We start from the raw sequence: 15087 nt of genomic DNA, 5'->3' as shown, positions 1-15087 counted from the left end.
AAAGGATAGGACAATATTTGGCTGAGATACAACTGTTTGAAAATCTGGAATCTGAAAATCAAAATAATGAGAAAATCGCCTTTAGAATTGTCCAAATTAAGTCATTAGCAATGCATATTACTAATCAAAAATTAAGTTTTGATATGTTTACTGTAGGAAATTTACAAAATATCTTCATGGAATGTGATCTTAATATCCTAATGATTTTTGGCATAAAAGAAAAATCGATAATTTTGACCCATACAATGAATTGTTGGCTATTGCTACAAATATACCCGTGCTACTTATGACTGCTTTTGTGGTCCAGGGTCACATATGCACTGATTTTGCAGAATTATTGGAAGGAAATGACTGTCATATATAAATGACTCAAATATCACTCTCTGTTTTCTTAAAACAAGTACCATGGCAGCACCAGTGTACAATAATACCAGGGCACTTTTATAAAACAGTAAGTCGAGGGCTAATAAGGATGTCCAGAAATATTTTAATAATATTTTAGAATTTCATGTTTTCATGTTGGTTTCATAGATTTTATTGAATGACTCTTTTTAATTAATCTTTTTCATTATAAAATGTCAAGTGGTGTAACATCAGACAGAAAGTACTAAAATATTTTATATCTATAGTCTACAAAAATAGCCTACTGACATAAATATATTGACATTGCCTACACAGTAATGACGATCACAAATAGCTTGGTTACACCACACTGACATTGATTTAAAATGATGAAAAATCTTGCATTAAATTGTAGAATACAAACTCATCATCATTCCCGGGTGTAGCCTAAATGTCAAGTGGTGTAACATCAGACAGAAAGTACTAAAATATTTTATATCTATAGTCTACAAAATATAGCCTACTGACATAAATCTATTGACATTGCCTACGCAGTAATGACGATCAAAAATAGCTTGGTTACACCACACTGACATTGATTTGTAATTTATGAAAAATCTTGCATTAAATTGGAAAATACAAAACTAGCACTCTCATCATCACACATAGCCTATGTGTGTGGTTTATAATATATAAATATAAAAGTTTGCATGTGAACACGTTTTTGGTGCTAAAACATGTCACTAAAACGTAAACGTATTCCTCTCTCGTTTGTTTTGGTGCAAATCGCCTCTACACAGTATCACAATAAATTGATGACGTAAAGGATGACAAATCTCAAGTTTGGCAAATGCACGAGGCGAGGGCACTCATTCACTCACAGCTGCGCGTGGGAACGGAGCATAATCGCGCGCGCTCGTCTGCATCCTTTATTAGCGCATGCAGCGCTCCATCTTATTTCAATGGGCTGCGGTGGGAGTCGAGCAGATGCTATTGAACCGCGATATCATGAGAGCTGGACCAGAGAAACCGAATCGACGTGGCTTACCAATACTGATGCTGAAATCCCCAACGGCGTGACTACTAAGAACCGCGTCGTGCGTGGAGAATCTAGCCATCTTATTAAAGACAATTCAAAACTATCAGGTATATGCTGTTTTTGGTAAAAGTAACAGAGTTATAATATGTATACACATACGGTTGAAAATATAAGCTATTTATCTGATGCAAATGCTTTAAGATGCTGAGGTTTTTCTCTAAAATTAAAATCAAAGTTTGTTTGGCTTCATTATTCTCTTAGTTTGTCCTAAAATAGTTTTTAATTTAGGCAAAAAAAATAAGCTTTTTGTGACATATTGTCACTTCCTCCCCAGGTAGAGGTATGGAGGCCAGATCCTGTGGAGACAGAGGCAGACAGATGGTTAATGCAGGAACTCAATGTGGAAAGCAGGTTTTGACTTCCAGCACCTGCACAAAAACATCCTGCAGTCATGAGGTTTCAGTCACTGAATAAAAAACTAACAGCTATTTATGAAATAGTACACATTCAAAGGTCTCATATGCATAATTCGTCAAACTTCAGGGTTTTGACAGCCTACAGGCAAAGCAGGCTGAAAGAACAGCCGTGTCAATGTTTGAATAACATTAAGTCTGCTTTTTGTTCTATATATGGTGACAGCTTGTTTGTGTTTTACAGCAGATAAGTGACTCAAAGCAGACAACGCACGAGGAGGAAACTACTCATTCTGAAGGGGTTTCATCTAATGCTGCATCTAACCCAGGGGAGCCATGAGGAGAAAACAACCCCATCTTTGTCTGATGCAGAGGATACACTCTGAAACCCAGAGGAGTTCAGCGATGTCGATTATGGGCTATATAAGAAACCATAAGCTGTAAAGAGAAATAGAGCTTCACAAGAGATGATATCTTTTTAATGCACACTTAGCCTATAGAAATATGCTTTGCTTTAGTTTGTTGCAAAACTTGGTTAAAAAGTTGCATCTGATCATTAGCATGGCAAATATAGATTTTAGTCAACCCTGATATCCTCACAGGAGTTACTGAGCAAAGCACATTCATAATGTTAATACATTCAAGTTCATAAAATAAATTCACGTTCATAATGTTGCACAAATGCAATTACGGTAATAATAGCTCTCAGATTTTCACTGTGCAATTTGAATGCTAATTACATATTTTAAAAGACAAGGCTACTGAATATTTTTGTCATGCCTAAACACTTGTAAAAACACAACAACAATTAATTGATTGGTTGGTTAATATTATGGCCCTCGTTCTTTATGTTTTTATTTATGTTTTTTGGTCATTCCATTCTTGTAAATACTGCAATTTACTGCAGTTTACTGCAAATTGCAAGGTATTTTTGGCATGTATCTGAAATAATTAATTATTACATTTTAATTTATTTAAGTTAAAATTTATTTTATTTAGTGTGACAAAATATATTTTTTTGCCCTGCTTTATTTAATATGGACAGCTAAGTGCTGTAAAATCACTGGAACCACTAGATGGAGCAGTTTATCTTACATTTCAATTGCACAGGCAATTGAGACATTACCTGTACATAGTTTTTACCAGATCTTAATGCTGCATCACAAAATAGACTATTTCTTTTATAGAAATGTTTAACTTATCCCAAAACTATGTTAATTAATGTCAAGTACAAAGAGCAATGCTGTTACCTCTAGCAACATGTATGATGCAACATTGTTTTTGTGTGTGAATTTTATTTAAATTCTACTGTCCAACACAATAATTATGCCATCCCTTATCATCATCACTTCACAACAATTGAAATTCAAAATGGTAAACATGTAGGAAATGTTTTTATGATTCATAACAGCAAATAAAATACCAAATATAGAAATGCATTAACAGTTTACTCCGAAAACATATCTGACACATTGTGTAGTCACCTTCACACTCCAGGGACAGAGGCTGCAAATTTGTATGTGCAGAGCATCTGCTGCATGAAATGTAATGCTATTCTTTCTCAATGTCCAGGAACATAAATAAATAAAACAAATGGGGCATATTTAAGTCTCTACTGATTTTTGCAATATGCTATTTGTTGCTCTTGAAAAGAGCTGTGAAGTGTTACAACCAACCACCACTATATATTAACCACCAGTAGGCTATATTAACTTACATTTACATTTAGTCATTTAGCAGACGCTTTTATCCAAAGCGACTTACAAACGAGGACAATAAAAGCAGTAAAAACTAACAAAAGAGCAACAATATATAAACGCAAATGACAAGTCTCGGTTAGCCTAACACAGTACACGTAGCAAGGTGTGTATATATATATATATATATATATATATATATATATGTATATATATATTATACACACACACACAAACAAAGAAAAACAAGTAGATAGAATAGAAAAAATAGAAAGCTAGTTTTTTTGGAATAAAAAAAAGATAAATATAGATAAAGTAGAATTAAAATAGAAAGTGTTAGAGGGTCAAATAAAGGTGGAACAGATTAAAAGCCATGTTTCTGAATGACAGAACCTAGTGATGCCATGTAGACAGAGAAGAGAAGTGGTCCAAGTACTGAGCCCTGAGGCACCCCAGTAGCTAGATGTTGCGACTTGGACACCTCACCTCTCCAAGATACCTTGAAGGACCTATCTGAGAGGTAAGACTCAAACCACTGGCGTGCGGTTCCTGAGATGCCATTTTCCAATAGGGTTGACAGGAGAATCTGGTGGTTTACACAAGAGAACCTGCTGTTAAAGATTTTACCAATTTAGTTTTATATTATATCCATTACCAAGCAAATCAAATTCTAAACCAGACATGATATTTAACTTTATTACCTCAAAGATCCTGTAAATCTTTTACCATTTCAATTACTATAGCTGTCGCTCATTTGGTTAAGCCAATAGAATCCCTGTGTCTACATTAAATCCACAATTTAGTTTGCAATTTTGAGTTGTCACCTTTTTATAGAGAAAATGGTACAGCAGCCTAATTATTAATGAATCAGCTTTAATTGGGCAATCTAAATGTTAATCTATTTAAATTTAGCACAGGCCACTGCTGCAAAGCCTAGGTTTACTGTTATTGCTCAATCATTTGACTGGCGCCAAGCGTTATTTGCATACCAAATAAATTTACATTTAACGGGTTAACATTTAAATTTCACAGTTAGATTTAAATTAAACGTTTTCAATCAAATTTAGGTCAAGATTTAACATATGTAGCCTACTAACATTAACTTTCAGATGTGTTAGCTTGTTATTGTTTTAAAAACTTTAGACACTGTAAACAAACCATTTCTGGCTACGCGTTTTGGCTAATTCTAAAGTTCTTACATTATTATAAAATGTGGTAAAAGTCTTCTTAACAGTTTGTTTTGTGAAAAACCTGGCTGAGGATCTGACTGACTCTGAGACCATGCGGAAAAGTAATCCGAGCGCCTCTCAGAGTCGAACAGCAGCAGCAGCGCGAGCTCAGAAGTAGCGTCACAGACAGTAGAGGAGGACACGCGCGCGCTGCCTCTAGATGACAGACCTAACGTAAACATACATTTCCTGCCTCTTTATCACCCTAACACAGTCTCTCCTGCTCACGGGAAGCCTGGAGAAGAAGAATGACTGACGAAGGAATGCTAATCTCACCGTCGGCTCTCCAGGATCCCGGGGATGGAGCGAAACCTGAAGACATCAGTATGGATTGTACGGACGGGGAAGATGAATTGTGTTTGGAAGAGATTTTAACACTGTACAGTCAGCCGATCAATGAGGAGCAAGCCTGGGCCGTGTGTTATCAGTGTTGCAGGTGGTTAACTCAAAAACAGAGACGGAAAGAGACAGGTGGGCGTCCACCTGGACGGATTGCGGGGCCTGGAGATGTGAGGATCCGGAAGGACGGGACTGTGAAATTATATCAACAGAGCAGTCCAGGTAAACTGAATGTTTACAGGAGAAGTCCAAGTAAATGCGCAGTAAATGGCGCAGCATGAAGCCAGATAAACAGCAATGGCATTGAGACGCGTTATTTACAGCTGACGCGTAAATATAAGCGAAATTATGATTAATGAAGGCCATTTCGAATTTTAGACAGATTTAGAGATGTTCCTACAGCTCAAATCTAGCTTTTCAACGATCATTTTAGGTGTTTTATTCGATAATTTAAATATATAATTGTATGTATATATCATATGCTTTGATTTTATTAGCACCTCATGGTTTTAACCATTATTCAATGCAATGCAAACCACTCTCCATAATACCGGTTATACAATGGCTACCATCGTGCCACTGTAAACAATAGGGCCATGTGATGGATTCATCCATAAGCACCTTCAGTCATGAGGGCAACAAAAGGGACCTGCTCTTTGGCCTAGTACTCGTGTGATATCATGCATATATACTTCTCATCTTGATTCAACATTTAGGCATGTTTATGTATTGTTCAGAATATTGTTCAGGTATGATAAATGTAGAACATTTACAGTGGTAAATACAGCTCTGATGTTATACTCCCAATCATATTTAGTGCATTGGATGTTCTAAGTGAATAATATTAAACTATTTTAAATTAAAAATCAGATTACTGGTTAAAATTATTCATTTTATATCAATATGAGAATGAATAGCAAGGCTTTGAATATAGATAATAACTAGATTTTTTTTTTTTTCAAAATCGTCATCATTTCAAAAAATTAATTTAGAGAGTGGGATGTCTCAGACAGAACTAGTATAATTAAATTTGCAACCATTATCTCATTTGGGTTCCTTAGCCTCAGGCTTTTGGATTTGGCTTCCATCTCTGTTTCTCCTTTGGGAGTCAATCTGACTGCTGGTTATAAGTATAATTATTGGGATGAATGTCTCAATCCTTCTATCTCCCTAACAAGGATTTAGACATGATAGTCAGTTATTTGAGCTCTTTTTGCTGTTTTATATAGCTAGTATCTTCATCTGAGATTTAATTTCCAAAGCACACTTCCATAGGTTTTTTCTGCTTGAAGTAATTTAGATCAAGACAGTCATAGTATACCTATGCCATTTGGTAGTCCATGACCCTCTTAATACAAAATATATTTTTTTGAAGTGAAATGATATGTCTCCTGTTTCTTTATTAAGTATAGAAGTGTAATGCCAAATGTAAAGCAAGTAATTAGATCAGATGGTCCCTATCAGGCAGGAACATCAATGCTTATGTAACATGATCTGCTGAATTCTGCTCTCCTGGGGAAGTTTGCTGGATACGTTCAAATTACGCTGACTGACCAATGATATCAGATTGTGGGTTGTGAACCTGCCAGTTTCTGTCATGGTCTATCCCTGGTGAATAGATCTGTCCCTCAAAACGAACAAAATAGTTTGAGAGTCTATTAGAGATTTGATGTGTAAATAAGGACCAACATCTGCCTCCAAGGTCCAGGCAATGCTTCAATGATGTTTATGTCTTCTTTTGATTCATAGTTGCTGCGACCCTGGAAATAGCTTGTATTCCAACTAGAAGAATTAAATATGAAAATGTAATCTCTGAAGATCATGAGAAGCCTAAGATATAGGTTAATCTGAGATTGATAACGCTTTCACTTTCTGTCATACAAAGTTCTGTGATTGCATAAAAAGCATCAGAATATATTGCATATTTGTCACAGATGTTGTTGCTAGTATTTTCCATTAACAAATATTAATATACGAACATTAACATATGTAGTAGTCCACTTGGTGGCTCTATTTTAAATGAATTGTCTGACTAAGCTCAAAAATATGAATATTTATTAAAAATAAATAAATACAGAGTAATTTTTAGCAGCATGGGTTTGCACCTTTTCCTTTTTGTCCCAATTTTGGTTAGTAACTTTCCTATTGAGTCAACACCCTTGTGAATAGCTTTCCATGGTAAGAAGGTCACATTGTAGGATGAATTATTTCCAGTGATCTCCTTTCATTTTTATAGGAAGATAATATTACAGTATTTGTCTGTGTTCATACAACAATGTAATTGGCATCTGTTTTGCACTAAAAGACAAAATAACCTCTTCAAAAACACCTCTTTCATGTCCGGATGGTGCAGGTTAGACTCTATGAGGATTCAGTTTCAGACGTCTTTGCACATTTTCAGTTATATGTGAGTTTCAGTTGTTGAAAGTGGCCGTTGCAATGACACTGGGTTCATTCATTAGGGGCAGAAATGAACTCTGGGTCTCAGCCAATCCCAGAGGAGGCTCTTTCTTTTAACGCTGTAACGTTATACTTCCAGTGCCACTGAAGGAAGGGCTAAAAGACAGACAGTATGATTCTAACCCCAGTGTGTTGTGTATTTCAGGCTCAATGGGCACAAATTGCGTCTCTGTCTGCCTCTTATAGATTTGAGTTAAATATTTCATGTGAAGGTTGTCTGAGGTGAACCCCTGGATCCCTCTGTGTAATATAGAAATGGGGGAGGGGGTTTGTCGTGGTCAATTTCCCTTCTATGAAATTTATTCATGGCTGCAACCCATACTGCACACTTCTCTAGAAAGATGCTGTTAATTAACAGTGCTTGCTAAGGTCAGCATCTCTTTTATTATTGCATAATCATATGCATTAAAATTAAGCGCCTATCTCGTCCCACATCATTTGTGCTTCGGAAATGAATGTTACCTCAAATTATGTGGCATGTTGAGGTGTGATATTTACCTTTTTGATTTTTGGTTCCAATTAAAAACAAACAAAAAAACCCTTTAGACTTGCATTGAAAGATGGATCAAGTAATGCCATCTCTTTTTTCTCTTTGGACCAAAAAAAACCATTCAGAACACCCTATGAACTGCATACCCATGCATTAGCAACCACCAGTTCTAGCCACAAAATAGAGTGCGACAGTCAGGTTTCGAAGTAAAAATGTTATTTACTTTCTCCATAAGCAAATATATTTTTTAGTAATTACTTATAAACCATTAAAGACAGACTTACTGTGATCTTTGAGGTTGGTAATCAGTGGTACATGCTGAAGCCATCAGCATGCATTTTGTCAACAATTTTTTTAATAATCATGTTTAACCGCATAATTGGTGAAAAACTATATTACCCATGATTTTGCAAAGAAATCTGCACCAATCATAGAATCAAAACAAACAAATCATGCCAAAAGAACTCTTTAGCACTCACCTGCTCCCATGAAGAGCTGCGAATGATGTAACAGTCAATCTCCCTACACTCTCAAACTACTTAAATATTTATGTATATATGCATATTAGGCAAAAAAAACCTTAAAATATATTATTTCCAAACACGTAATCAACATCAATAGTTTTATATTTCTCCATCGTTTGTAATTTGATTATATCACTTCTTGTTGTTCTTTTCTGCATTAAAGCCATTAAACACAGTCTTGTACCTTGTACATTTTAAATACTTTTTAAATACGTTTTTGCTTCAAATAAAAGTGTGTAATGTTTTGACTGACCTCATACAATAGAAATAAATACATAGGAAAAATAGGCTGCATAAATAATACTTCTGTAACTAAGGCTGCAGAAAAAGTACTATTGCATAGTACTATTGCAAGTACAGAGCAACTTCAATCCAACAATTGCAATAGCAGCACACTAACAACCACCCAGAAGACCTTAGCAATAGGGTTGGGTATTGTTTGGGTTTTTACGATACCGGTGCCAAATCGATACTTTTAAAACAGTACCGGTGCCTGAACCGATACTTAAAAAAAAATAAAAAATAAAAATACCCAAAATAGGATGGATTGGCCATTATTGAGCGCTATAAACACATTTAATGTCTGTTTCATTCATACTGGACGCCAGAGGGTGCCCTCGCACAGAAACTCCACATGTGCATCACAGAAGGAATAGGACTCAGGAAATCCCTAATATGGACAAAGGCATTGCTATAGCTGTAACTGAGTAAACAGAAGATATAAACGTTTTGAACGATAAAACAAAGACAATTAACATTCGACTGCGACAATGTTTGGTCATCTTTGGTATTTTCATCATAATTAAGTATATTTATAATTCATTGCTAATCGACATAGCCATTTTACCATATGCTTTTTACAGTATAGAACATATTTTCTGCCTCATTCTGTGACAAGAAGCCACATCAGATCACAAAAGGAAGCATTTGTGGAGTAAAAACTTTATAGTGTTCTCTTTTGTTGGACAACAGGTTTAGAAACGATTCTCATTGCAAGTCATTACAAGGGAAGTTTAGCTTTAGGCATTTTAATTTAAGAATGTTTATCTTATCTGTCTAGCTAATGTTTATCTCCTATCTAGCTAGCTAACTGTATCTACCTGCTGCCATCAGAGCAAGTGTAATTGCTGCATTCGCACGCGCTCCTCGGATGCTCTCATTTCCCGAGTTGTGCTTTTAAGTCGGAATGTGAAAACAACATGGGCACTCGCGTTATTATAAAGATGTGTTGGATTTGTATTATTAGAGCTTTTCGACTTGCGTTTGTGAATTTTCTCAGTCGGGAAATTATTTTTCACGGTGATCCTTACATCTGTTTCGGAGAACAAATATTTCATTCGATCGCTCAAGCATTTAAGTGGCACCGAAATGAGGCACCGAAATCTGCGTTCTGATTCGGTTCTAGTACATACCGGTTACATAGGTACCCAACCCTACATCGGTACCCAACCCTACTTAGCAAACACCCTGGCAACCGCCTAACAATCCTTGACACATTAGCAACTACCAAGAATTGAAAAAAAAACAATCTCTAGATGGTCAAGCTTGTTGATAAAGAGAAAATTGTAACATATGTGAAAAATGAATGATTTGTGGTATGTGAATTTAAAACACTGAGTATGATAATGCATATCTGATTGGATTCTCTTTCTTTTTTCTTCTCCCCATTACAGATAAACACATCCCGCCCAGTACATCAATAGAGGTGAGTCATGTTCGCTTTTGTCGAGGTGCCAGACTGGTTTTTGACTTTTGAGAGAAATGAGTCATTCTGTTGCTATATTTGGTTTCGGGCATCATCTTGACAAGCCATCCTGAGGAAAAAGCTAGTTTTCATCTCAGTATGTTTGGTTTCTGAAGGTTTCTAGATGCAGGTTTATTTTTGCTGACTCTGTGCTGCTGTCTGTGTCCATGGTGTGGATACTTGCCAATAAGATTTAGGTGTGAGTGGTTTTCAGGAGTGTCTGCGTCGATGGCAACCTCATTGTCTTGATGGTATTCATTAGCTGTTTGTTCTTTGTCGGTGTGACAACCATGTGGATCTCAGTCTGCCTCAAAGATTGAGTGTTTTGGTTTCTAAAGCTCTCTGCCACTTTGGGAGGTAGCCAGAGCTTTGCTGTAATCCATTCGGAAATAGTTTTCTCAAGCTTTTCAGCACCAAGAGATCTCCTGCTGTCCGACCCAAACAGAATAAGACATATTTACTGCCTTTTGATTTAGTAAACAAGAGAGTCCTGTACATATAGGTACTGTGTGTTATGCTAAAAATACTGAAGATCTTTTGGCTAAATGTGATAGATTTTAAAATGCCCTCAGCGGTAACAGATGGGTCCACAGGAGGGATGCGCACATGCAAGCACGCGCCCACACAGCAACACACACACAGACTGGCAAACAAAAAGAACACATGCGGCTGTGCATGCATGCATTCGGAGCCTTCTCTGAACGAGATTATCAACAGAGCTCTAGATGCTAGACTCGTGACCATGAATGGGAGGATATTCAAAGAGGAGAACAGCAGGGCCCTGCCTATTCTGCACACAAACACTATCTCTTCTCCTATTGAGTTGATACATAGCAAAGATATGCCATTTTGTAAACATTCATGAACCATGTGACAACTTTCGATAATTTAATGTTCTTTAAGTTGAATAGTGTCTGTTCCTTGCTGATGTATGTAATGTGAGCAATTCAAATCGGCCATAAATTCTGTTTTACTCACCCTCTTGTTGCTCAAAATTGTGTGACTTGCTTTCGTATGTGGAACACAAAAGGAGACATTTTGAATAATGTGCTGGTTGCTCTTTTACATGCAATTGCCATGAGAGAAGAGCGGAGTTTTCAAGCTTCAAAAAAGACTCAAAAGTGAGATAAAAGTATCATAAAATGATCCATATTTCGTGTCTACTGAAATCAAATGATAGTGTTGTGTGAGAACCAGACCTAAATACTGATAATCTTAATAGAATAGAGTAGCAATGATGGGTTGTTGCTATGTCCAACAAGCCACGCCACACATCATGTTCTCACGCAGTGAAAAATACATTGCGGAGCAAAGAGAAAACTGACAGCTTACCAACAGACAAGACTGAGCAGGTTACTTCTGGCATGAAACAAAGTCTTAGCTTTCAAATATTGTCATTTTTTTAAAGAAATTAAAACGGTAAATACCGTTTTGTGGTTCTTTAATGTGTCGTGACAGATTGCTGTAGCGCCTCAGTTCAAGTGGCACATGAACCCATCATCTTTTCATATTTACTATACAGCACGAAATAAACATGAATGAACATCAGAAGGTGTTTTATTTTAACCGCAGAAAGATGTCAGTACACCATTTTTCAAGTTTAAGTTCACCAACATTAATCTACTCTCCTGTCTGATTTGTTTGTCAGACCAAATGGCAGATTCAGCATTGGGATTGGTCAGATCACCTGCCAATCAAGCTCCCTGCGAAGGGACAATAGCATGGAAAAGAGCAACCACCACAATCTCAAAATATCTCCTTTCGTGCTCCACTGAAAAATAAAGTCTTGCAGGTTTGGAACAACATGAGGGTAAGTAACGGATGACAGAATCTTTGTTTGTACATAATGTTTCATGTGTACACTTAGTGAGATCAGAACTTTGGGCTAAGGCGTCCTCCTCATCATAAAGCCTACACTGTCTGAGGGCAGTAATGAGACGGGTTGTGTGTGTGTGCTCTGTTCTGCATGACTGCACCTCTCGCTCAGCGATCATGTGATGTTTTAGTATGTGTATTTAAGACCTCGCCCTCATTTGAGCGCTGCCTCTACACTGAATGAAGTGTTAGCAAACTGTTGCTCGCCACAGACAGGCCACGTCCACAGCCCCCTCTGGATGTGTCCCAAACCGACTGCCCAGTGAGTCAGAGACTTAACTGTAGTGTTTTTGCATGAAAGTGCCTCCTAAGGAATCTGGTTTCAGATAGGCATCATAATGTTCCACCTAATAATCTACAACAGATTCAAGTGAGCTTAAGATATGACAATGGGATTTTTTTTTATTGCTGCAATACTTATTTTTTAGCAGAAGAGTCAATGATGAGTAGTCAGTTTATTAATTTCTGTTTCATGTGGTTTGAATTTTTTTGTTTTCCAAATTAAAAAAAGTTTAAATTTAATGACTCAAAAATGTCATGTGGTCTAACATACATCTTAATCTTTATATAATAATGTTTGTTAAAATATTACTTTTTCTAAAAAAAAAAGCTAATAAAAGATGATTATTTCCAAACACTTCAGTAAGGGTTTCTTTTCAGAAATTTAATTTCTTTAATTGGGCTTTTGTCTACTTCGTTGTGATATCAGGACAGTTGTATCACCCTGATATTTTTGACTTTCTCAAAAATGAATTTTTATTTTGAATGTAAAAACATCATAAAAGAAGGTCATTTTGTAATGTATTTTGAATAAATGAATGGATGGGACAAAAAAGAATCCTTGTGAAGTAATATTTATTTTATAATAGTATTAATATTTTGAATTAGCTTTAGTGTTCATTTTAATTTTTTACTTTTAGATTAGGTTTTAGTAATTTGATGTGGTTTTGTCATTTGTTATTTTTTTTCTATTTATATTTCAGTTTTTAGTCATTGTATTACTTTAACTTAAACACCTTTTATTTCACTTAATGGCCAAAGTAGCATTTCTAATTTTTTTCTAAGTTTTTCAAGTTTTAGTTTTCATCTAATATTTGTATTTTATTTTAGCTTTTACTTCAATTAATGAAAACAGTTTTTAGTGGTTAACAAGAACGACACTGCCCTCAGTGTTTGTCATTGACCCAGATATCGTAGGCAGTAAAGGTAACATTTGTGCTATACCCTCAAAAACTAACCAGATGAAGACCTCTTGCAGGACAGGATGATTTTTCAGCTTTCAGAGACAGCCATAATCTGTCTCAAAATAACCATTATTTGTTAATAGTTAACAGTTAAGCATTAGTTGTCAATGCAGAATCATATCGATCCTTCTCCAAAATGCTGTTGATTGGGGAAGTGCTCTCTGTTGGGCTTCATCCGGCCCACTCTGGCCTTTGGCAGTTCACCCGGCGGACAGAATAAGGCGAGCTGACCCAGTTTTTCCCCATTAACTCAGTACTATTGGTAGGACTCAAATACGTTATAAATAGGAGAATAGTGATTACATTTAGATGCCTTGGCTTCTCACCAGGGACCTTCAGCTAAAAACAAACCACTCCATCAAAATCAGACTGAGAAAGTTGTGGGTTTCCAAGTGCTTCCATATTCACCATTGTGCATCCGCCAACTGGTCATTAAAGATTTTATGACCTACAAGCTCTGAAAGATGAAAGATACAAATTTTGACCCATAGGCATCTTGGCAGTTTATTGAAAAATCGTGAGGATCACCGTGTTTCCTCCCCCAAGGTGCACAGTCAAAGAGGATTAGGCCCAAGAACCAGTTCAGTGGCTAAAGTGGGATTATCAGACCTCTTAATGAGAGTTTCTTTAAGCTACAGCAGGTCGTACTACCTGTCTGTGGTTCTGGTCTCGAGGGAGAGGCTGCTGTTAGACCAGCTTTGGATGAGGAGTAGGAATGCTGAAGGTCTGTAAAACACCTGTTGAGACTCTTGTAAATTCCCAATACAGCTTCCCCTTCAGTGACTGATGTTTTTTAACAATCCATCTCTGAAATACCCCTCGTCTCGCTTTCGCTTTCTCTTTTTTTGTTGTTGTGCGGGCTTGGAGAACTTGTTAGCTGTGAGCTTGAAGCGCTCGTGGTTTAATCCCCGGAGGTTTTCTTTATCACTGCACAAAGCCTGTTTCTTTCAGCTCGCTGCATAACTTTCCTTCCTCAGCTGATGGTGTGAGTGTGTTTGTGTGTTAGGATGAGGTAGAATGTGTGAATACTTTGGCCTAGTCACACACAGCCTTGACGCACAACCTTAATTTTCCTATTCGCATTTGGTGCCAATTTACGCACAACCATTACTTTTTAGTCACGTAATAAACCTCAAATTACATGTTGTTCTCTTATGTTGTCTCGTGCCTTCTGGAAGATTCTCTGAATTTCAGCTGGTTTACAGTTGAAGAACAAGACATGAAGACTCTGATCTCTAGACAGACATATTCTTGACCCATATATCTAGGTCTGTCATGATTATTACATAACAGCCTGATCTATTATTATTTGATATAATCGTGATTATTTGAGGGAATAATGTAAGTCAGTATTGAAGTACACACTATATGTTTTATATGTATTTCAGTGTTGTACATAAAGATTATTGGAGTAAGTTTTACAAGAAAATACTATTTCAGTTTTTCTACTTTTCATGTTTAATTCAGTGTGTTACTTGATGAAATTTACTAGCAATTTCAAAATAAAAAAAGTTTCTACACCATTTTTTTTTCAATGAAGTGTGGTTTAGGGCTGCACGATAAATCGCATGCGATATTTAATGCGCATCTTATCAGTAAAGCCGGTTCTGTAATCAGCGGTAAATCTCCATCACCTGCGGGCTTTCACATTGAGCAGCATTAACTACACAGAGCCGTTGTTCACTGACGAG

The 15087-nt window shown here is 36.5% G+C and overlaps 2 protein-coding genes across 8 annotated transcripts in view; both read left to right on the top strand.

The window, feature by feature from the left end:
• Positions 1-1236: 1236 nt before the first annotated feature.
• LOC107702091 (brain and acute leukemia cytoplasmic protein) lies at positions 1237-2721 on the top strand. Its single transcript, XM_016504302.1, has 3 exons — positions 1237-1488; positions 1716-1837; positions 2039-2721. The coding sequence occupies exons 1-3, from the start codon at positions 1305-1307 to the stop codon at positions 2132-2134; spliced, it is 402 nt and encodes a 133-aa protein (XP_016359788.1). The 5' UTR covers positions 1237-1304; the 3' UTR covers positions 2135-2721.
• A 2097-nt stretch (positions 2722-4818) lies between these two features.
• The window catches only part of spire1a (spire-type actin nucleation factor 1a), a 60782-nt gene continuing 50513 nt past the window's right edge, over positions 4819-15087 (top strand). For 6 of the 7 annotated variants that reach the window (XM_016504298.1, XM_016504297.1, XM_016504295.1 and 3 more), the window contains exons 1-2: positions 4820-5281; positions 10207-10238. In XM_016504298.1, the coding sequence (XP_016359784.1) occupies positions 4969-5281; positions 10207-10238 (345 nt within the window). In that variant the 5' untranslated portion in view covers positions 4820-4968. Of the gene's footprint in view, positions 5282-10206; positions 10239-15087 lie in introns of all 7 variants that reach the window. The other variant, XM_016504292.1, reaches the window with a different exon arrangement.

This window comes from Sinocyclocheilus anshuiensis, unplaced genomic scaffold (genome assembly GCF_001515605.1).
Source record: "Sinocyclocheilus anshuiensis isolate Anshui unplaced genomic scaffold, SAMN03320099.WGS_v1.1 scaffold54, whole genome shotgun sequence".
Taxonomy (NCBI): domain Eukaryota; kingdom Metazoa; phylum Chordata; class Actinopteri; order Cypriniformes; family Cyprinidae; genus Sinocyclocheilus; species Sinocyclocheilus anshuiensis.
The sequence above is the reverse complement of the archived record's forward strand: the minus strand, read 5'-3'. Positions and strand labels throughout refer to the sequence as shown.

Excerpts from the sequence above, each read along its gene's own strand:
- LOC107702091 (XM_016504302.1), top strand. The coding sequence starts at position 1,305 with ATGGGCTGCGGTGGGAGTCGAGCAGATGCTATTGAACCGCGATATCAT. Across the intron at positions 1,489-1,715 it reads AGACAATTCAAAACTATCAG|GTAGAGGTATGGAGGCCAGA; the intron begins GTATATGCTGTT and ends CTTCCTCCCCAG. Across the intron at positions 1,838-2,038 it reads AAACATCCTGCAGTCATGAG|CAGATAAGTGACTCAAAGCA; the intron begins GTTTCAGTCACT and ends TGTGTTTTACAG.